A 24,941-nucleotide genomic window follows, 5' to 3' on the forward strand; every position below is an offset into this window, starting at 1 on the left:
AGCTTGCTTCCTCTCCCCCTTCTTCTGGCAGATCATCCCAGAGGAATATCACCATCTCAACACCCTTATCTCCGAATGGAGTAAAAGTAAATGAAGAAGAGCTGGAGGCAGAGAATCAGCTGAGAGGCACTAGGAATACTTTCTAACAAGAGGGCATGGCTAATCAGTGGCACAACCCAGACCAGTCCCTTTTCTGTCTCCTGCCTCCCCTGTAGCTTGTCCTCCGTGACCACAGTGGGACAGGTGTTCTGCTTCCAGCTTTTCTGTTTTGATCTCTGCTTATCAGCATAGGATTATGGTTTATTAAAACCACAGTTGCTCTCTACCACTGATGCAGTTCTGTCTTGTCTTAGTGGATTTTCAGAAGTACATTTGATTTTTCTATTTTCCAGTTTTCATTTCTGAGGGAAACATTCCTCCTTCCCTGTTCCCTTCTTCCCTTCCTGCCTATCCCCACTGTCTCATTAGTATGTGCATGTAAGCCTGCATTACTTCTTTTATATTTTCCAAGCTCTATGAATATTTGAAACATTGTACCTATGGACGTCCTCCACTTAATCTAGTTTTACCTCATTAAATCCCAGATATGCCTCATATTATTCAGCGTCCAGATCAAGCTCATAAGCATCAGTGCTTCAGTTTTACTGTAGTAAAATGGGTAGACTGTCCAAGCTGGGCTGTTTTATGTTAGAAGCATTTGTTAAGATTTATTTTTTGTTAGTTTTTTTGCTTTTGTTTTGTTTTGTTTTTGAGGAGAAGGCAGTGTAGTTAAGAACATAGTTCAGGTTCAAATCCTGGCCTTTCTACTGACTGTAACCTTTCAGAAAGTTATTCAACCTCTCTAAATATTATTTCCTCATTAGTAAAAAGGGGCAATGATACCATACTAAGTGGTGTCATACTAGTGGGGATTCAACAAGATGGTGTTATTGAAATACTTAGCACGATATCTGGTACATAGCAAACACTTAAAAATAAGAGCTATATAATGTTAATAATATTATGTCTGTTGTTAATATACAATGATAATTTACAACTAAGTTTTTTCTTAATATAATATATGAAGAACTTTTTTGACTTTTCCTTGCTTCGGGGGATGCTCTATTGTGATGTTTTATCACATTTTGAAAGGATGCTTCCATGGCCTTGTAGATTTTTCTACTACATGTTATCTTTCCCTCAAGTGTTTCCAGAAATACCAGAGTCTTTATGTTCTGTAGATTTGCACTACCCAATACAGTAGCCACTGGCCACATGTATCTATTTAAGTTTAGGGAGCACTAAGTACAATTAAAAATGCAACTCTTTAGTCACACTAGCCATATTTCAAGTGCTGAATAGCCCCATGTGGCTAGTGGCTACCCGTTGGATGACACAGCTGTAGAACATTTCCATCATCACAGAAAGTTCTATTGGACAGCATTACTTTAGATATTACTAGAATATGCTCTTGTGCTCTTTTCTTAGAAATCAAAGAGGGTATATTTTCTAGAATTCCAGAGATTACTCTCTTAAATGTTTCAGTGCTCCAGACACATCCATTTTAAGGATTCAGGTTACTCTTCTTACTCCAGCCCCTTAGTGTCATTAACTGTCTTTTGGAATAAATACAGGCACCTTTACTTCTCCTGAGAAGAGTGCATTACCAAAGTTTTTAAAGGTCCCAGTCTGCAGTAAGAGGAGGCCAAAGGGAGAAAGGACAGAGCAGAAGTAATTCTAGCAAATTACTAGAGAATCCATATGTGAATATGAGAATGCATAGGGGCTAACTAGTAACAGGAGGTCTAATGTCCTATGTCCCTTTTGTAAGTACATACATTGTATTAGTCAGGATCTGAGCTTTCCCTCTGAGAAAGGTAGTAAACAGCAAGTTTTCCTTTAATGATCCCTGTTATCTTTATTATGCACTTTTAAAGCCATTTTTTCATTTGCTCTTCACAGCAACCTAGTGAAGCAAGTAGCATTGGGATGAGCATCCCTACTTTACTGATTTAGAAAAAACAGGTTCAATGCAATTAACAACTTGCCTAAAATCGTCAAGGGAAAATAGTCTTGCGATTCAAAACAGGATAAAATTTTAACTTCCAGTTTGGTTTTCTTTTGTTGTTTTTATTTTGTTATGCTATATTTTAACACCAGTCAGACTGTAGTAAAAGGAAGAGTGAAGATTCTTTAGGACAACTTGAAAACTGAATAGTGTTATATGAGGTACTCTCAAAGAACTGCTATAGCTTCATTTGTCCTATGACCATGTGTATTAGTGTGTTTGGACTGCCATAACAAAATACCACAAGTGGGATGGTTTAAACAACAGAAACTTATTTTCTCACAGTTCCTGAGGCTAGAGTCCAAGATCAATATGCTAGCGGGGTTGATTTCTGGTGAGACTTCCCTGCTCGGCTTATAGACAGAGCATCTTCTGGCTTTCTGGCTATGTCCTCACCTGACCATTTTCTCTGTATGTGTTGGTGGGGGGATGGTTGAGAGACAGAGACAGAGACCAGTCAATCTCTGGTACCACTGCTTCCTTTTCATTAGCACACCAGTCCTATCAGATTAGGGCCCCACCCTTATGACCTCATTTTACCTTAGTTACCTCCTTAAAAGTCCTGTCTCCAAATACAGTCACACTGGGGGATTAGGACTTCAATATACAAATTTGCGGGGGTGGTACGTAATTCAGTTTATAACGCCGTGTTAATGTATTTTTAGTATCTTTTCATTTTTTGGCCTAACCTGGTTAGTTGGAAATTTGGTATTTGCATGAGACCAAATGTGGCAAATATCTATATTTTTTATTTCTGTGAATATTGAGGCTTAGTTCAATTTAACCTGTGGTATTTACCATAAAGTACTATCCAACCCTGAGATATTCTAATAAGCAAAAACATTATATCTAAATGTCCTACTTTTCTTATAATGTAGTCCAATTTGTTGGTACCAGTAAAGTCTCAGTCCTTTACAGGGTAATAAGTGTCCCCCTTCCTCCCACCCCCATTTTACAGATGGAGAAATTAACATACAGAGAAACTGACTTGTCAGAGGTCAGAGCAAGGTATTGGTGGATCCAGGGGTAAACCCCAAACCTCTTAACTCCCTGACCAGTTTTTAGTCCATTGACTATGCAACCTAGCGGTAAGTATATTTTTACCCCATCCTGGAGGTAAGAGGGGTTAAGAGACTTGGCAAGGAGTGAATTTAAGGAATTCCTCACTACTAATTATGTCACTCGTTATCTTTTTCTTTTAACCATGATGTCTTTTTTGTCATTAGCATCAATTTTCAAGGTTGCGAAAGGAGGTTGGAAGTTTTGCTTTTTAAATACCTAAAAATATTTCTATAACGGTTCAGCCAGACTAGAGATTATTATTAAGAAAGGAAAGAAAGGAAAACTTATTATTTAATTAATTTGTTCTCTGTGTTAGGCACTGTGCTAGACACTTTGTATTATATTTCTTAAATGTCATTAAAACTTGTCATTTCTGGAAGGTATGCATTCTTGCCTTTTTTATAGTCACTTTTTTAATAGTATTAGTTGAATTTAGTAGAAAACTACCTTACAAACTTCAGGGTTTAGATTCTAAATAAAATTTTAGTATTGTAGAAACTAAGAACCTTATCAGAAATCTTTAAAGATAAGATCTCTTTGTTTAAGCACAGTTTTCTAGTTTATTGTGTCTTAACCCTTACTTGGTTTTTACTTAGGTGGGATGACTTGTTTTGTCCGAGATTAAATCAAGCTTGATCTTCCACTTGACACTAAAATCATATTTTCTGTAAAGCCTTTTCTTCCACCTCTACATCTGAAATAGTTAGAATTCTTTTAATTACTAAGCAGGTTGAACAACCAAGCCATGTGGAAAACAAGGGTTTAATGAGCCTCCAGAACCAAGATCCCATGGGCCATTAGTATATTCTCTTCTCCATCCCTCACCTCTGCTTCTTGCCCACTGGCTTCTTGCTTGTAGATCTGCTTTCTCAGATACAGTAAAAATTATAGCCACTGACATTGACCACATTTCACTTTTCTTATCATACCCTTTGCATGCCTTCTGCTGCAGCCACATTGAACTACAGTTGGACAACATGGCACAGTCCAATAGTAATACAATGTAAGTCACATATGTAATTTAGATTTTTCTAATAGCCACATTGAAAAAGGTGAAAAAATAAGGGGGGCTTTAATTTTAGTAATATATTTTATTTAATCTACTATATCTAAAATACTATTTTGACATGTAACCAATATAAAAATACATAATGAGCTATTTTATATTCCCTTTTTAATACTCAGTCTTCAGAATCTGGTATATATTTTACAGTTACAGTAAATGTCAATTCAGACACTAAAGTTTTATCAGAAATACTTGATCTGTATTTAGATTTCAAAAAAATCTATAGTTGAAAAAATAGATTCTCATACCCAGTTTTGTTCCAAACATACTTAAAAAATTTTCCCAGTAACTGCACCAAATGTCAGTTTTGGGATTTAAGTTAATAAAAATTAAAGCAAAATTAAATTTACTTCCTTAATGACACTAGCCACATTTCAAGTGCTCAGCAGCTGCATATGGTGAGTGGCTACCATGTTGGACAGAGCAGGTCTGACATAGTGTTTCATGGCATCATTTCTTTCCTTACCTAAAATAATTATAAAAAATTTTAAACACAAGTTCAGTTATGCTACCCTAATATCTTTTGTCTCTGTCAGCAATTTTTAAGCCTGATCAAGTTTGTAATCTTTATTCATGATTTAGAGAAGAACAAACATAGCAGTTTACTAGAAAGACTGGCGACATCAAACCAGGAGAAAATGCAAACACTTGGAGTGGGACACTGGCCAGTGTGACTAGAGTGTAGTGGAAAAGGGAAAAGTCATAATAGACAAGATCACAGAAATGGCAGTAGCCAGATCCTGCCTAGCTTTGTAAGGCACCCTTCACTCAGTGGGAAGTTATTTGAGGTCCTTAAGCAGATAAATGACATTATCTGTCTTGTGTTTTAAAATGCTCACTCTGACTTTTCTGTGGAGAATAGGTTGGAATAGGGCAAGAGTAGAAGCAGGAATACAAGTTAGCAGGCTGTTGTAATGGTCCAGATAAGAGATAATAGTGACTTAAACTAGAGTGTTAATGGTGAAATTAAGAGCAGTGGATGGATTTGGGATATGGCCCAACAGAAACTACTGATGGATTGAATTTGAGTGTAGAGGAAATAGAGACATCAAGGATAATTTCAAGGATTTTTAGCTTGAGGAGCTAGGTGATGGAGATGCCATCTCCTGGTTTGGGGAAGACAAAAAGGAGAACAGCTTGGCAAGAGATAGGGTTCTGTTTCAGACATGTTAAATTTGAAATATCTGATTGATAATCATGAAGAGGTGGCCTAAAGGTAGTTGTACGTATATGTAAGCATGGAATTCCAAGAAGAGGCCAGTGCTGGAAATATGAATTTGGAAGAAATCACAGTGGAGTGGTGAGCAGTAAAACCCTATTTGAATGAGGACATAATGTGAGGAAGTGAGGGGGCAATAACTTATTGCCTTTAAGACGACTCTTAATTTCCCATGAAGGAGAGCAGAGAAATTGAAAGATATAGCAGGCAGCATATATGTGGAATTAAGAGAAGGTTGTGTGAGAGCATGTTTGTTTGGGGTTTTTGTGTGTTTGTTTTGATAGGAGATGATGGAGCAGTAAGAATACTGATGCAAACGCTCTGTTAGAAGTGAAATACTTGCAAAGTCCTTAAGGGGATGAGAGGAAATGGGATCTGGAGAAAAATTGTAGGGTGGACTGTTGATTAAAAACAGAGATGCTTCATCCACAGCAGCAGAAGAAAAATCAGAAAGAATGATGAATAAGTAGATTCATTCCTTCACCAGATATTAACTGAGCACCTGCTTCTGTCTATCTTTGGGGATATACCACTAAACAAGATCAAGTCTGAATCTTCCTAAAATGAGTGGCATATAGAAGGTTCTTATCTATTATTTTTGTTTTCTCAATGAACGCTGAATTAACATCATCCCCTAAGAGTGAAGGTGAAGGAGGGAATATTTGTAGTATGAGGAGAGAGAAAAATATATGAATTTAGTTTTTTGGAAAGGAGAAAAGCAAACATAGTAGGGAAGTGTGGCTTGATTTCTGGACAGTGTTAAGTAAGTAGCATTTGAGAATTGTAGCCATGAGTTTAAGGTGAGACCAGTAAGCTTGCATTTGTTTTTCTTTGGCACTCGTGAGCAATTGAGCTAGGCATGATATAGGTGGATAAGTGGTTTTAACCAGAGTTAGGGTTGAGGCTTTACTAGGCAAGTTTCAGCAAAAAAAAAAAAAAAAGAGGTGAGAAAGAGTTAAGAGTATTTGCCATGGAGTGATTTTAGTGAGGAACCATGGAAACTGAGCTGGGTAAGAAGAGAAGTGAAAACATGATGGGTAAATAATGGTGAGAAAGTGGCGGGGTCAGTAGGTGAATCTAAATTTTCAAACAAGGAAAAGGTATTTCCATTATAGAAGTAATACATACTCTGTATAGAAAATTTGAAAATATTTGAGGTTAGAAAGGGGAGAAAAACAGTACCACCATCCAAAGATAACCATTTGTTTATATTTGCTGCATTTACTTTTGTTTTTTTTTTCCTGGAGATAACTTTTTAGGGTTGTGTTAAGTTTGCTAGACCTTCCATAACAAAGACTACAGATTGGATCATTTAAACAACAGAAATTTATTTTCTTAAAGTTCTGGAGGCTACAAGTCCAAGATCAGGGTTCAGCAGGGTTGGTTTTTTCTCTTCAGTTTGTAAATGTCTGCCTTCTCCCTATGTCTACACGTAGTCTTTTCTCTATCATTGTCTCTGTCCAAATTTCCTCTTCTTATGAGGACACCAGTCATATTGGATTAGGGACCACCCTAAATTTAGATCTCATTTTAACTTAATTACTTCTTTATAGACCCTACCTCCAAATACAGTCACGTTCTGAGGTACTGAGGAATGAGGACTTCAATATGAATTTTGGGGGGGACACAATTCAGTCCATAACATAGGCGTTATTTGGTTTCAGTTTTTTACATAATTGTGATTATTCCTTGAACATAATTTTTGATCCCATATTTTACCAGATAATGTTATAACTTAAACATTTTCCCATTTTATTGTTTAGGCTTTGTAAAAATGTAACAGCTGCAAAATACTTTTGTCAAGGGACAGATGTATTGCAGTATCCTAATCAGTCTTCTGTTTTGAACATTTAGGTGCCCCCTCCACCCCATTTTTTTTGTTATTATAAACAATATTAAAGCTTTTTAAATAAAACCTCTTTCTCTATTTTGGATTATTTCCTTAGACTAGAATCTCAGAAGTTGATTATTTTATTGCAACATACTGCTGAATTGGAGAAGTATTGAATCTTGTACTTTCTTTCTACATGACTGTTTTCTCTCTTCCTGCAGTAATAGACTGGAATGATGTTAGAAAACATAAATATGGTCACCTATCAGAGTCAGCATCCCAATATCAAGGTAAGAATAACTCTATTTAGCATGGAAAAATTTAATTTGACATCTCTTACCATAAAACCTTTGTTTTTAGAGGTCTGAGTGTACCAAGAAGTCACTGGTTAAAGCACAAGCAAATATAGTTTGTAGAGGTACCTGTCAAACGCAATATGCTTTGTTTTGAGTGTGAAATCAGGAAATTTAGATTCTGAGTCCAGGCAATCTCAAATTAGCTTCATAGCTTTAGGAACAGTTGTTTAGCCTCTCTGGATTTCCATCGTTTTTAAGAGTAAGGCAGAATTGGGTGGTGTACTTCCATAACTACTAGTAATGAACTGAGTATCTTTTAAAATGAGAGAATTGAACTACACAAACTCTCAAGCCCTCATTTTACCCCAGAACTTCACTGTTCTGTCATTTTGGTGTGTTTGTCATGATGACTTATGCTGTAACGTTTTTTTCTTTAATAGAAGCTACTGACATCCTGGAGCTAGGTAAGATATTTTTTGTGTGTTTCTGTTAAATATGGGGAATTACTAAGCCAGGGATTAGATTGTAACTAGGTAAAGAATTCCATGTGTCTCTGTCTCATGAACTAGTGAATCCTGTGCTCTTGTCTGCCTAATGAGCCCACGTAATTCATCTTTGCTGTCATGACAAACTCTCCTTATCAGGAGGCCACAGACCATGCTAACAAAAAGGGAGAGAGGTGGTTAATTACATGAGTACAAGAAGGAATGGGAACTGAACCAAACTGGAAGTTACTTCTTAATTCACTAAATCCAGAACTAAAACAAACCCCCATTGTCCATAAATCAGAATTTGTTGGGATTTTCCCGAAAGAAATTATTCATGAGATATATTGACCTGAAATTAAACCTAAAGATTTTCTAAATTTTTTAACTACATAAAAACTGAAATATTAAAATATCAAACAACAGGAGTCAGACTGATACTGCATTTGGTTTTCATCCCGGAATAGTGTACTTCCACACTAGGATTTTAGAAATGAAACTGATGTTAATATTTCTCAATCAGCTTTCAGGGTTCCTATATAAATGTCAGTCTTAACTTCTTAGAGTCATTTAAAATTCTGCATGTTCCTTAAATATTAATATCCTGATACCTTCATTAATTTTTGTTGAAGTATTGTTATATATTTTGTTATTGCAACTTCCTGTGTTCAGCCCTATTATTATCATTTTCTGTTTGCTCCCTCTTTCCTTTTCTTCCAGTAACATATTCCTTTCATTGCCCACTGACAAAGAAGGTAACGTAAAGTAGTAGAACACTGGACTAGGAAAGCCAACTTTGCCACTTAGTAACTTTGTGACACTAATCCTTGGTTTTCTGATTTGTAAATGGGGATAATAATCCCATTCTACCTACTTCACAGGGTTGTTAAGAAGATTACATGAGCTAATGGATGTGAAAACATCTTAAAAACTCAAATACTTTTCAACTTTGGAGGATTATTATTTTCATTTGTTCAGCGACTATCCTCAGACTTTAAGTCAAATCTTGTGACATTCTTTGAAGTGAAGCATTCTATGAATATGAGCTGAAGAAATGAATGAAATGAAATAATGCAGGTAAAGGGCCTGACACTTGATAAACAATAAATGATAGTCACTTTTTATTATTCCTTAAAACTTTGCTCAAGCTTTCTAAGGTACTGGTGTGTGGTAAAAAGCATGGACATAAGAATCAGACAGGCCTTGGTTCAAATTCCTTTTCCCCACTTACCAGTTTTGTGACTTCAGGAAAAATGCTTAATCTTTCTGAGCCTAAATAAAACCCATCTTACTTAAACCTACTTTTCAGGTTATAATTAACAGGGGAAATACTGAACATAGTATGGCATGGTGCAGGCAAACAGAAGGCACTCAGTGATAGCTGCTGCTGTTTGGGGGTTTGTTGCTAATGTGAACGATAATAACAATTCTAGTTCAGTGACATTTAAGGTATGTTGTGAGCAACCTGTTCTGTTGACAGGGAATTGTGAAAAGTGGATACTCAATTTAACATGAAGTACATAAAGTGATACTAAAATTTGAAAGTATGTTTTTCCTTGTGAGTGTAGAGGTAGCACAGCCAGGCATAGCCTCTGGTAAGTTAATCTTGCATATTTCGTTTTGTCCATCAAGCATAGAGAGTAGTCCCAAATACCAAACTGAAAGATAATTCAGTAGATTTTTACAATCTCACAGTTTGGAAGAGGCCTTAAAATAATCCAACTGGACTCAGCATTTCAAAATCCAGCATTTTGTATTTCTTGTAAAATGTCTTGTCTTAAACTCCCCAAGCAGCTCACTTCATATTTAGACAAATATTTATTGGGCCAAAATCTGTTTCTTTATCAATTCTGTTAGTCCTTCCTATAACTTTTAAAGCCTTACGGTATAGGTTTAGCCAGTTTTTCACTCACTGGCCTCTAGTTATTTGAAAGCAGCTCTAAGGACTGCTTTCTCACTGCCACTCTGTTACTTTTCCTAGTTCAAGCAACCATCACCTCACACCTAGATTATTAGAAAATCTTCCTAACTAGTCGTCTGCCTGCAGCCTTACCCTCCTCGAATCCATTCTTCACACTGCAGACAGAGTGACTCCTCCCACAAACCCTTTTGTGCTTCCTCTTCTCAGTAGTGTGGTATATGAGACTCTCCGAAACCTGAACACTGCTCTTATCGACAACCTCTTTTCTAAACTATCTTTATCTACCCAGTAGCCATACCAAAAGATTCAGGTTTAAAACTGCTTTTTCTCACTTCTGGGCCTCCATACATGCTTTTCTTTCTGTCTGAAACAACAACAACAAAAGAATTCCCTCTCTCTTTGGCTGACTCCCTGCTTATCCTTTTACACTTTAACCAGAAGCTTAGCGGTTACTTCCTGTGGGAATCCTTCCACAAACCTCCTATAGCACACTCCATCTCCAAGGGTAGCACTTATCCCAGTTTATTACAGCCCGCTGTTTAATCTCTATCCCTCAATAGATTGAAGCTCTATGAGGGCAAGAACAGTATTTTGATCATGGTTGTATCTCCAGCACAGTGCTTTGATACACAGTATAAATATTTGTTGGATGGATGGATGAAGAAATGGCTCTGAGACTTTGCTTTCTTATTCATGCTAAATGTTCATTATTCCTTCAGCTGGTCCTCATGTGACATGATTTTGTGTCTCTTCATCACTTAGGTCACCATTTAGGCTTTGCTTTGTTCTATCCCTCTCAAAGTATAGTTCCCAGAACATTTAATTTCCCAGATGTGATGTGATGTTACTAGTCCAGAAAAGAGTAGGACTCTTACTGGTTTGCTTCTTTTCATTCACTCACTTTTCAAACTTTTATGGCGCCTCTATTAAGTTTCAGGCACTGGGTTAAACAGTAAAGATTTTTAAAAGTTCATAAAAGATACCCTCAATCCATAAAGAGCTTACATAAATAATTATGATAATATGATGTAGAGAGTATGGAAATAAAAGTGTGAATAGAATGTTACAGGAGGTTGGGAATGGTGGGATCTGTTTTGGGAAGACAGGTAAAGTAAAAATTCTTTTTTTGGCTTGGTGTTTTATCTTTAGATGATCCATTAAAAAAACGTCAAGCTATTGAACTAAAAGGCCTATGGACCGTGTTTTAAGAATGAACTACTGTGTATCTTATAAACTTAGCTTTGGACATTTTAGAATAACTGGGTTTTATTAGTGCTGGATATGCCAAAACTTAGTAATCATTTGAAAGTGCCAAGAAAACCTAGGGTTAAGGGTTATGAAAAGGACTTGCTCTATTTAAATTGATTGCAAAATTATATGAAACAAAGTGCTCCTGGTGCTGGAAGAGAGTAACTGATGAGAGGAACAGAATACAGCGTCTAGAAATAGATCCAAGTGTATATAAGAAATTCATGTATAATCAAGGTGACATTTCAAATCAGTCGGAGAAGATGATTTGTTCAATAAGTGAAGTTGAAGCACATTTATTGAACAAAAGTGAAAAGGAAAGCTGCATCTTTGCCTCATTTGTCTCACAAAATAAATTCCAAATAGATCAAACATTTAAATGTAACAAAATGAAACTTTAGAAATCCTAGAAGAAAACATGGGTTACTATTTTTATAATACTGAAGTGAGGAAAGCATGATATGAAATCAAGAAGTCATAAAATGAAAGACTGAGAAATTTAAGGGCAAATCCTATCAGACTGAGACAAGTGTCTTCAAGATATATGACAAAGGACTAATATATCTTCAGTGTACAAAGAACTCTTAGAATCTGAGAAAACAAAAGAATACCTCAGTGAAAAATGGCAAAAACAGAATATAAACTAATAAGGCTAAAAAGATCTTCAACTGTATTAGTAGTCAAAGAGTTGCAAATATAACTGTAACAGTGTTTTGTTTTTGCACTGATAAGATTATCAAAATTATAGAAATTGTTAAAACAGTTTTAGCAAGGATATAAGAAACATACTCTGATGCACTATTGGTAGGAATTCTGTTGTATCAAAACATAAAATGTGCATACTCCTTGACCATTAATCCCACTCTTAGGAATTTGCCCTAAGGACATAATCTTAAAGGTGTTAAAGATATGTACAGAAAGATACACATCAAAAATTAGAAAACACTTAAATGACCATCAACAGTATTTAACAAATACTTTTGTTATGTAAATTGTGGTGCACATAAACAATGGAACACTTTTCAGGCAGTAATCTTGAGTCCAGTTTCTGGTCTAAAGACTATGATTGTCTTTACTGCTCTTAAGAATTGGGGTTCCACACTTTAGGTGGAACAAAGTAGAGTTCTTGTAGAGGAATGTGGACAGAACAATAGCCAGCATGAATGGAGGTGCCTGACATAACCATGTTAAATTAGGAACAGTTGAGGGATTTGGGACATATTTAGGGGATTAGATATATTATGTCTAGGACCAGTGGGTAAAGGTTAGAAGAAAGCAGACTTTGGCTGATTCTAACGGTTAAAATCTGTCCATTTGTGCTGTTGAACCATAGCCAAATAATGAGTTTCTCATCATTGGAATTATTTAAGCAGAGGATAGAGGGACCATTCACATCTCAGCTTTTATATCACCTCATCAAGATGCCTTTCTTGACCATCCTGCTTAAAACAGCACACACACTCTCAGCACTCTTTTTCCCTCTTACCTTGCTTTATTTTTTCTTTATTTGAAAAGGGCCAGAAACTGTACAGTTATTATCTGGTGTCCCTGTTACCTTCTGGACCAATTGAATTGTATTTATTTGTTCATTTATTTATTGTCTCTCTTCCCCCTTAGAATGTAAGCTCCATGTGGGCAGAGATTTTGGCTGTTTTGTTCTTCACTGTATCACCTGTGCCTAGAACTGGGCTTGGCATATGGTAGTAGTTGCACAATAAATATTTGTTGAATGAATAAATATTAGAGAAAGGGATTAATGCATTCAGCTGGTGGATCTCTTGTGCTTTACATTTTAGGAGACTTCTAATTTTTTAAGGTACTTCTATGCAGTTTGTAAGTCTCTTCAGGGCAGGGATCTTATTTCCTAATAATAAATGTAGCTATCATGTGGTATGTTTGTTATAGTTTATAAAACACTTTCATAAGCATTATTCAGCAATACAAATGAGATGACTGGCTTGCTCTCACCTGTAAGGTGTCAGCTCAGATGTTTCTGTGTAGAGCATCTGTCCATAACTTCACCAACTAAGATAGTTCCCAGTCTCTATCTGTCACATTGCATTATTTTATTTCCTTCAAGTACTTACCACTTATTACCTTATTTAGTTGTTTGTGTATTAATTGTCCCTCATCATGCACCAGAATGTAAATTGCATGAGGGTAGGGACCTCCTGCCTTATCCTAGTACTTAGAAAAAGTGTCTGGCACATAGAGGATACTCAAACATCAGTTGAATGAATAATTGAAATCACTCTGTAAATTATAAAATATTAGTTAATAATGTTAATCTTCACAATAATCCTTGACCCAAGTATGGATTAGATTTCCCTGTTCTGCATTCTCAGGGCAACCTGTACTACCTCACTAACTTAAATTTATCTAATTGTGCCAGATTATTTGTGTTATTATTTATTTAATACTTCTGTTTATCTCTAAACTGCAGGCTCCATGAATTTTGGAACCATGTCTATCTTGTTCCCCTAACATTTAACACAGTGCTTTTGCACTTAGAAGGAGTTTAATAAATATTTATTGAATGAATGAGTGTGTGTACAATCTTGTGGGATATTGTCTCTGTCTTTCAGATGAGTAAACTGATGCTTGGAAGGATTACGTAATTTATTCAAGATGGTTAGTTATAGAAACAAGACTTTAACCAGCATCTTCTGACTCTCAATATCATTCTTTCAATTACACTATTAGTTTCTAGGCATAGAAGTTAATCAGTACTACGTAGGGAGCCTTTGAAAATACAGATTCTCAGACCACACTCAGAGACTACTGAATGAGGACCTCTGAAGATGGGTCTCAGAACTGTATTTAAAGAAAAATTATTTAGGAGATTTTGATGGTAAGTAGCATTTGAGAATTAATATTATATCTTAGGGGTTGGCAAAGAACTATTTGGGGGCCAAATGCAACCCACTGCCAGTTTTTATAAATAAAGTTTTAGTGGAACGCATCCATGCTCATTCAATTACATATTGTCTATGGCTGTTTTCATGCTGCAATGTACAGGTTGAGTATTTGTGACAGAGACTGAATGGCCCAAAAAGCATAAAATTTTTTCTGTCTGCCCTTTACAGAAAGTTTGCCAACCCCTGATCTATATTTTATTGCCTGTCCTATTTCTTTTGTGATATTTTAGTGCTTGGTGATGTGGTAGACATGTTTGGCTTCATTATGGGACACTAAAATAGGTGCTCAGATATTCTTATTGAGTCAATAAAAATTATTTGGCAATTTACCTGATAATAAGGGACTAAGCTATAAATAGCCTAAGCAGTCAAATTTAAGAAAAATACCAATCTAGGTATGGTTCAGTCAAGTGAACCCTCAACAGTGGGTGAACTGCTTTTAACAAAGAGATTCCTTTTCATTCAGTTGTTAATACGGTGCTCCCTAAATGGTAGAAGATGTGAGGTTTCTTACCTATATAATAGGGATTGGTTACCATAATTGATACGTGTAATAGAGAACTATAATTCATACCCTAATTATTTTGGTATCCCGATGCTGCTATAATTCCTAAAGCCAAAGTTTTTTGGATGCTTTTGGTCAGAACACAAACTTATACAAGCAACCCAGGACTGACCAAACCTCTTCCTGCACTTTCCTTATACAGTAGCTGTTACCCACATGTAGGTATTTAAATTTAAATTAGTTAAAATTAAATAACATTTAAAATTTAATTCCTCACTCACACTAGCCACATTTCAAGTGTTCAGTAGTGACATGTGTCTAGTGGCTACCTTATTGGTCAGCACAGATACAAAACATTTCTATTATCACAGAAAGTTTTAGTGGGCAGTGCTGCTATAGATGCTAGAGTTCAAGAGCTGCAGTCTAGTCAAATCCAAGACTTACTATTTGACTTATTTATTTGTAAGAATGGAAAAATAATTGTTAATGTTTTCTTTTTCTAACAGCCAATAGTGATGAAAGTATTCAGTCTTTGCTTTAGAGCCATCTCAGCTAAGAGCAAACGCTTCATTAAATTCTGATAAGCTCTTTAAATCTTGACTCCAGGAAATACCCATCTCATTTACCCTATGGGCTAACTGTCTATTCAAGATGATTAATCATTGGCCAGTGTATGAAATAGTTCAGAACTGACTGTGATTTCTGGCCAAATCTATTTGGCTTGGTTAGGATGGTGGGAAAGGAACCAGTTTTTAAACAGAAGCTATAAAGTCAATAAAGTCTTGGCATCATCTTTGGAGTGATTTAGATTTCATCATTCAGTGACTCATTTTTATTCCCAGCATCTAGTGCTTTTTGCATGGCCCAAAGGGGCCCTGTGCTGCTCCACTGCAGAGGAAGCTTCAAGAAATGCTGGTTTGCTACAGTGTTTTAGCTTGTGAGAGTCTCTGGGACCTTCCCTGCTCCATCATGGGGTCACCTCTAGGTGGGTATTAGAGGGAGATTCGTAATTGATTTAACCTTTAATAAAGAACTTGGTAATCTTTTGTGGTCCAGTAAGATATGTCTTTAATAGCCTATCCCTTAAAATGTTTTCCCTGACCCCAATAAGTGTCACCTTAAAGGTTGTTTCTCTAGCACAGTGTTCCTCAAACTTTGAGAGGCCCTAAGGCCACTTCAAGAGGCTAAAAGATTCTGTAAATTTCCCAACCTATTCTTAGTTACTGTCATCAGAAATGCTTCTGAGGATCTACTTTTCTCTAAATTAACAGATCTTTGTCATTTTGCACCTCAGAGCAATGCAACAGTGGCAGGGATAGGAATGGGTTAGGGGTGGGTGAGAGAGAAACAGTTTTTAGAGTGAGGATTCAAGTATAATCTCACTCATTCTGGCTTTTCCTGCCCTTGACAACTCCTGTTACCCAATGTCTCAAGATAGTCTCTTCTTTATTCTTTCTGAGCTGAGATGGTAGGATTCAACCACATTAGGTGTTAAAAGCAATCATTTGATGGCAATAAGGAACCTTTACAGGAGTCAGATTGTTCAGAAGGAATCTCCTCACCCACTTTCTGCCTCTTCTGTTTTCCATGAGCTTCCTGGATACTTCTTTGAGACACTGGTATGACTTGCTCTAGCATTCTGGATCACTTTAGGGACTAACATGAAAAACACCTCAGGTCATCTTAGACCATGATTTAAAAACATTGATCTAAAATGATCCACTCAGGTCACCTTGATTCTTCCCCTTAATACTCCTTTGAGCCCAAACAGGGCAAAATAAGTTTTCTTATGCTCCAGACGAATCTGAAAATAGCCTAATGTTTAGTGTAGGTTACAACCTGAAAGCATTTTTTAGGAGGTTGACTGTGATAGAGATTTCTATTTCCTTTACAGGTCATTTTACCTGGGACAAATACCTAAAAGAAACATGTTCAGTCCCAGCGCCTGTCCATTGCTTCAAGCAGGTAATTGATTCTCAACATCTTTAGTAGGTGGGAGGCAAGTAGTCTTTTCTGGTCCTTAAACAAGCAAAACATGACGTGGGAGCCCTTGGGCTTCTCACCTGAAGTCCCCAGAATAAACTTCTGTGGGAAGAATACAACTCAAGACTCAAAACTCACTGTGAGTTTTAGACATTCTCCCCGACTTCATCCCAAGTAACACCTTCTCCATCTCTTCACCTCCTTGAGGCTATTCTGTGTTACTGAAAACAGTCACTAATTTTTACTGCAGCTATTAGTTCAGGCAGATAGGAAACAGAGTTATAGCCCTTAGAGAAGTCTTGAAAGTGGAGCAGTATTATCATCTCTGTATTCAACTCCCCTGCCACAATCATCTTTCCATAAGAATACTGGCACTGAATCCCATTGGGTAGTGTGTTAGGACCTCATCAGAGGACATTCAGAGCTTCCTACATAGGATTAAGTGCCCCATACAATGTACCGATGATGTTGACTATATCAGTACGTGATAAGGCTAGTAAACAAAGAAGTGTACTGTTGCTAAATAGAGCTACGCATCACGAAGTTGTTTATATCTCCCTCCCTATAGTATTCAATCGTTATTTCCACAAACTGTCAATGTTTCACTTTGAATTTTAATTTTGTCTATGCTCTAAATAAAATAAAAGTACAAATTTAGGACTTTTGCTCATTTGAAATAACAGGGACTAAATTCATACTCCCACCTGAAATGATTTAAAAAGACAAAATATATTAAATAATGGTTTTCAAGTTACTGAAGATCAGGCAGCCAAGCACAGTGATCTCTGGGAGATGGAAAACAAATGAGTTGAGCCCCCTTATATTTAGTGCCTTAAGATAGTTTTGAGACCATGGCCCAGGGAAGGGGAACCCAGGTTGAGCCTGGGAGATTCCCTAAGTTTAGGAGATGGAACTGAGAGCCCAGGGAAACTAGAATTTTCAGAACAGAGTACCAGAGAGGAGAAAGCTGCACAGAAAGAAAACTGTAGAAACCCCCCTTCAAGTGTTCATCAAAGTACTGTTGTTCAGTATATGCATGTGAGCAACCAAGCCAAGGGAAAAACCGTCTGAAAGGATTAGAAGGATAGTAAAAGGATAGAGCCTGGTGTTCACACAGGACTGGGAATAGTACCTGATCCCACCAGCTAGACTGGAAAATCTCATAATTCATGTGGCATTGGGTGGAATACTTGGGAAGATCCTGCTCAGTAGTGGGAAATGATTAGCCTCAGGATTAGCATGCTCTGAACCTGCCTAACAAACTAAAAGCAAGACTCAAAATGATCAAATTATTTCCAAGTAACTTAACTGCATCTAGGAACACAGCACAAGAAGGGAATGCAAAAATATCCAGCACCTAACAGGTAAAAGTCACAATGTCTGGCATCCAGTCAAAGATAATCAGGCATGTAAGGAGGCAGGAAAGCATAACTAATAATGAACAGAATAGTCAATCAATTGAAACAGAACCTATACAAATCTTAGAATAGCAGATAAAAACATTAAAACAATTATTTTAATTATGTTCCATATGGTTGAAAGTTAAGCAGAGACATGGAAGATATAAAAAGACTCACATTGAACCACTATGTGCAAAATGAAAAATACACTAGATGGGAAACAGTTAATGGTAGAAAACAAGATTAATAAATGTGAAAACGTAGCAATAGAAGATATCCAAAATGAAACACAAAGAGAAAAAAGAATTTTAAAAAGATGAAAAAGAGATCAGTGAGGCATGGGATAACTTCATAGACCATGTAATTGGAGTGCCCAAAGGAGAGAAGAGATGGGGGACTGAAAAAGTACTTGAATATAAAAGGGCAAAAAATTTTCCACAATTGAGGAAAACTGTAAATCCACAGATTCAAGAAGCTAAATGATCCCCTAAAAAAAAGAAACAAGAAGAAAACTATACTAAGGCATGTCATAAATTATCAAAACTAGGGATAGAGAACATCTTAAAAGCAGCCAGAGAAAAAAAGACGCCTTATATACAGGGGAACCAAGATAAGAATGACATATTTTCTTGTCATAAACAATGCAAACAAGAAGAAAGTTGAGTAACGTCTTCAAAGTGTCAGAAGAAAAACTGTCAACCCAGAATTCTATATCCAGCAAAAATATCTTCCAAAAATGAAAGCCAAATAGAGATGCTTTCAGACACACAAAAACTGAAGGAATTCATCACTAGCAGACTCACTGTAAGAAATGTTAAATGAAGTCCATCTTGCAGAATGAAAATGTTACCAGATAGAATTACAGATCTACACAAAGGAATGAAAGTTACTAGAAATTAGAATTACAAGGGTAAATACTTAAGATGTTCTTATTAAGTCTCTGTAAAGATAATTGACTGTATAAACAATGATAATAACATTGTGTTGTAGACGTGATAACATGTATTAGTAAAATGTATAATAACAATAGCATAAAAGCCAAGAGGGGAGAAATCTTAAGTATACTATTATAAAATTCTTATGCATGAAGTAGTATAAAATTACTTGAAGATAGACTGATAATTTAAATATGTTTACTCTAAACCCCAAAGCAACCACTAAAATAATAGAAAACAAATAGCAAGATGGTGAATTTAAGTCCAGCCATATCAATAATCTAATGATAAATGGTCTAAAATGGCCCAGTTAACAAGCTGAGATTGTCACATTGGATAAAAAGTAAGACCCAATTATATACTGCCTGCAAGAAATTATGCTTTAAATGTAAAGACACAAATAGTTTAAAAGTAAAAGAATGGAAAATTTTACCATGCTGACATTAAGCCATAATATGGCTGAAATGGCATATTAATGTCAAAGTATATTCCAGAGGCAAAGGATATTATCAGGTATAAATACAGTAATTTCATCATGAAAAGGGGTCACACAGTCCTTACATGAAGCAAAAAATGATAGAACTGTAAGGAGAGATAAATCTAAAATTTGTCTGTAGGGCTCTCTATAATTAAAGAACAAATAGAAAATCAGCAAGTATATAGTAGACTTGAGCAATGCTATCAGCCAACTTAACCTAATTGACATATATAGAACACTCCCCAGTAACAGAATGTACATTCTTTTCAAGTGCATACATAGCATTTACCAGGTTAGACCATATTCTAGACCATAAAATAAGGCTTGATAAATTTAAAAGGATTTAAGTAATACAAAGTATGTTCTTTGATTACATTGGAATTAAATTAAAAATCAATAGCAGAAAGTTACCTAGAAAATCTCCAAATATTTGGAAACTAACACATTTCTAAACACCTCATGGATATTTAGAAACACAAAAAGGGACATTAGAAAGTATTTTCAACTAAACGAAATGAAAGCAGAGCATTTCAGAATCTGGGACACTGCTGAAGCAGTACTTTGAGGGAAACTTGTAGCACTAAACGCCTATATTAGAAGAGAAGTTTAATTTAGTGACCTCACCTTCCACTTTAAAAAACTAGGGGAAAGGGCTTCCCTGGTGGCGCAGTGGTTGAGAGGCCGCCTGCAAATGCAGGGGACACGGGTTCATGCCCCGGTCCGGGAAGACCCCACATGCCGCACAGCGGCTGGGCCCGTGAGCCATGGTCGCTGAGCCTGCGCGTCCGGAGCCTGTGCTCTGCAACGGGAGAGGCCACAACAGTGAGAGGCCCACATAACGCAAAAAAAAAAAAAAAGGGGAAAAAGAGAAAGTTAATAATAAAAATAATTATTTTTCAAAAATAATTTTTAAAAAGAGCAAGAAAAGGGCTTCCCTGGTGGCGCAGTGGTTGAGAGTCCGCCTGCCGATGCAGGGGACGCGGGTTCGTGCCCCGGTCTGGGAAGATCCCACATGCTGCGGAGCAGCTGGGCCCGTGAGCCATGGCCGCTGAGCCTGCGCATCCGGAGCCTGTGCTCCGCAACGGGAGAGGCCACAACAGTGAGAGGCCCGCGTACCGCAAAAAAAAAAAAAAAAAAAAAAGAGCAAGAAAATAATAAAAATTAGAGCATAAGTCAATGAAATAAAAAACAAAAACAACAGAGAAAATTATTGAAACCAAAAGCTGGTTCTTTGCAGTGATCAATAAAAGCAATAAACCTCTAGATAGATTAATCAATAAAAGAAAACACAAATTACTAATACCAGAACTGAAAGAAATAACATCACTATTAATTCTACGTATATTAAAAGTAAAGGAATATTAGGAACAAATTTATGCCTTTAAAATTTGACAAGTTAGATGAAACAGATAATTCTTATGAATGACACAAATTACCAAAGCTCACTCAAGAAGATAGAAAATCTGAATAGCACTATTTCTGTTACAGAAGTTGAATTTGTAGTTAAAAACTTTCCCACAAAGAAAATTCCAGGTCTTGATAACTTTGCTGGTGAGTTGTTCCAAACATTTAAGGAAAAAGTAATGCAAATTCTACACAGACTCTTCCAGAAAGTTTAAGAGAAAGGAATACCTCCCAACTCATTCTATGTGGTAAGCATTACTCTGATACCAAAACCAGGCAAAGACATTGAAAGGAAAGAAAACTACAAAGCAACATCCCATATGAAAATACATGTAAAAATTATGAACAAAAATTATTTTCAGTTTCAATTTTTATTCTCTCAGCATCAAACATCCTTACCTTTTTCTGCTACTATATTTTGATTTTTTTTAATTTTTTAAAAAATTTTATTGGCATATAGTTGATTTACAATGTTGTGTTGGTTTCAGGTGTATAACAAAGGGAGTCAGTTTTACAAAAGTTTAAGAAATTGAATCCAACGATATATAAAAATAATTCATCATGACCAAGTGGGTTTTAATTCCTATAATACAAGGTTGATTTAACATTCAAAAACCAATCAGTATAATGCACCATATGAACACACTAATGAAGAAAAATTATGATCATCACAATAGATGCAGAAAAAGTATCTAAAAAAATCCAATGTCCATTACTAATAAAAACTCTCAACAAACAAGAAATAGAAGGGAATTTCAGTTTCCTAAATCCTAAACTCTAAGGGGTATCTGTGAAAAATCTAGTAATAGCATACTTAATGGTGAAAGAGTAAACGTTTTCCCTTGAGGTCACGAACAAAATAAGGATGTCTGCCCTTACCACTTCTATTCATTACTGTAGTACCAATGTCACCAGGCCAATAAAAGAAATAAAAGCAATCCAGATTGAAAGACCAGAACAAACACCAAAGAAAATAAATCAGTGGCAAAAGTGAATTGATGGTCAATATTATTTCATTAGGGAAATACAAAGTAAAATCACAATGCGATATCTCTATACATTTGTTTAAATATCACTCATTAAAAAAAAGACTGACCATACCTAATAGTGGCAAGGATGTGGAATAAATGGAATTTTCATAAAATACTGGTAAAAATGTAAAATGGGTCTATTACTTCAGAAAATAATCTGACAGAAAAACTTCAACACACTATTGAGCAAAACAAACAAACCAAGAAAACACTAAATAAACTAGGAACTGAATAATACATCCTTAACATGAAAAAATATGTATACCTCAGAACTAAAGCCAGTATTTTACTCAATGGTTAAAAGTAACTCAATAGAAGATATAATGGAAGAGAGACTCCCATTTACAAAAGCAACAAAAAATTAATATTTAGGAATAAACTAACATATACAAAACACTTATATAAAGAAAACTTCAGAAAACACCTTAAAAGCATGATTCATTTAAAAAAATTTGTAAAGTAAATGTCAAAATTAATAGTTTCTGCTCTTCAAAAGACACTGATAAGAGAAGGAAAATATAAGCCATAGACTTGGAGAAAATATTGACAAATCACACAACTGATAGTAATACTCTCCAAATTTATCTATTGATTTGATGTAATTCCTATCAAAGTCCCAGCTGGCTATTTTGCAGAAAATGACAAGTTGATCCTAAAATCATATAGAAATACAAAGAACCCAGAGTAGCCAGAACAATCTCAGAAAAGGGCAACAAAAGTAGAGGATTTCCTGATTTCAAAACTTACTACAAAGCTACAGTATTCAAGACGGCGTGGTACTGGCATAAAGATAGACATATAGATCACTGGATTTGGTTTGAGAGTCCAGAAATAAACTCCTACATTTATGTTCAATTGATTTTGAACAAGGATGCCAAGACAATTCAGTGGGATTTTCAACAACTAATGCAAAGACAAACTGGATATCCACAAACAAAAGAATGGAGTTCGACCCTATCTCCACACCATATACAAAAATTAACTCCCAAGTGGATGATAGTCATAAGAGCTAAAACTATAAAACTCTTAGAAGAAAACACAGGAGTAATCTTTGTGACCTTGGATTAGGCCATGGTTTGATATGGCACTAAAAGCATAAAACAGAAGAAAAAGTATTATAGATAGATTGAACTTCAAATTTTATCAAAATTAAAAGGTTTTGTGCTTCCCAAGACACTATCAATAAAATGAAAAGACCCAGCTGCCTTTTGGGAGAAAATATTTCCAAATCATGGATCTGATGAGGGACTTGTATCCAGAAGATATGATGAACAACTCAACAGTTAAGACAAATAATTTCATTTTTAAATTGGCAAAGAATTTGAATAGATATTTTCCAAATATATACAAATGGCCTATAAACACATAAATGATGCTTAATATCATTAGTCTTTAGGGGAATGTAAATTAAAACTGCAATGAGATATCACTTCACAAATACTAGAATAGCTGATATCAAAAAGGCAGACGATAACAAGTGTTCATGAGGATATCAAGAATTGGAACCCTCATATGTTGCTGGTGAGGTTATAACATTCTGTGGCCACTTTAGAGAACAGTTTGGAAGTTATTCAGAATGTTAAACATAGAATTAGCATATGACCCAGCAATCTCACTCCTAGGTGCATACCCAAGAGAAATAAAAACATATGATTACACAAAAATTGATACACAAGTGTTCGTGGCATAATTATATATAAAAGCCAAAAAGAGGAAACAACCCAAATGTCCATGAACTGATGAATTGATAAGCAAAAAATGTAGTATATCCATTACAATGGAATGTTATTCAGCAATGAAAATAAATGAAGTATTGATAAACACTACAACATAGATTCAACCTGAAAACATTGTGCCAAGTGAAGAAAGGAGCCACTCACATATTGTGTAATTTCATTTATATTAAACCTCCAGAATAGGCAAATCCACAGAAACAGAAAGTAGATTAATGGTTTCCAGGCATTGGGTTAAGGGGAGATTGGGTAGAGACTGCTAATGGGTATGGGGTTCCTTTCAGGGGGGATTGATGAAAATGTTCCAAATTTAGATGGAGTGATATTTGCACAACTCTGTGGATATACTGAAACTCACTGAATTATACACTGTAAAAAGGTACATTTTCTGGTATATGAGTTAAACAAATGCCTACCATATGACCCATCCATTCTACTTTCAGATGTTTACCCAACAGAAAAGAAAGTGTATTTCCGACGAAGATTTATAAATGGATGTTCGTAGATTTATTTGTAATAGTTAAAAACTAGAAACACAACAAATGTTCATCAGCATGGTATACTACTCAGCAGTGAAAGGAAATGAATTATTGATACTTTCAGCAGTATGGATGAGTATTAGAGTAGTTATGCTGAGTGATCATATCTACCAGAAACCTAAAGCCAACATCATACTTAATGGTGAGAAACTAGAAGCTTTCCCACTAAATCAGGAACAGGAATATTCCCTCTCACTACACCTTTTCAGCATCATACTGGAAGTCCTAAATGTAGCAATAGGACAAGAAAAGGATATAAAAGATATACAGATTGGGAAGGAAAAAATAAAACTGGCTTTGTTTGCAGGTGACATTATTGTCTATGTAGAAAATCTGAAATAATCAACAATAACAGCAACAACAAAACACCTAGAAGTAATAAGCAATTGTAAGAAGGTTGCAGGATACAAGGTTAATATACATAATACAAGCCTAATCAAAATTCCAGCACATTATTTTATGGATAGTGACAAACTGATTCTAAAGGTCACATGGGGAGGTAAAAGATGTAGAATAGCCAAAACGGTATTGAAGGAGAAGAGCAAAGTCAGAGGACTGACACTACCCAGCTTCAAGACTTATTGATAAAGCTATAGTAATCAAGACGATGTGGTACATATATATGGAATCTAAAAAAAAAAAGTGGTTCTGAAGAAAGTAGGGGCAGGACAGGAATAAAGATGCAGACATAGAGAAAGGACTTGAGGACATGGGGAGGGGAAAGGGTAAGCTGGGACAAAGTGAGAGAGTGGCATGGACTTATATATACCACCAAATGTAAAATAGATAGCTAGTGGGAAGCAGCCGCATAGCACAGGGAGATCAGCTCGGTGCTTTGTG

The 24,941-nt window shown here is 35.8% G+C and overlaps 1 protein-coding gene across 5 annotated transcripts in view; it reads left to right on the forward strand.

Moving 5' to 3' along the window:
• SCMH1 (Scm polycomb group protein homolog 1) overlaps positions 1–24,941 on the forward strand; it is a 200,826-nt gene that overhangs the window by 44,546 nt on the left and 131,339 nt on the right. For 2 of the 5 annotated variants that reach the window (XM_081226621.1, XM_081226625.1), the window contains exons 3-5: positions 7,447–7,515; positions 7,962–7,985; positions 16,493–16,563. In XM_081226621.1, the coding sequence (XP_081082747.1) occupies positions 7,447–7,515; positions 7,962–7,985; positions 16,493–16,563 (164 nt within the window). Of the gene's footprint in view, positions 1–7,446; positions 7,516–7,961; positions 7,986–8,936; positions 9,084–15,440; positions 15,584–16,492; positions 16,564–24,941 lie in introns of those variants that run through there. The other 3 variants (XM_081226623.1, XM_081226622.1, XM_081226624.1) reach the window with 3 other exon arrangements.

Source organism: Mesoplodon bidens (assembly GCF_964165515.1).
Source record: "Mesoplodon bidens genome assembly, chromosome: 2".
In the NCBI taxonomy this organism is placed as follows: Eukaryota; Metazoa; Chordata; class Mammalia; order Artiodactyla; family Ziphiidae; genus Mesoplodon; species Mesoplodon bidens.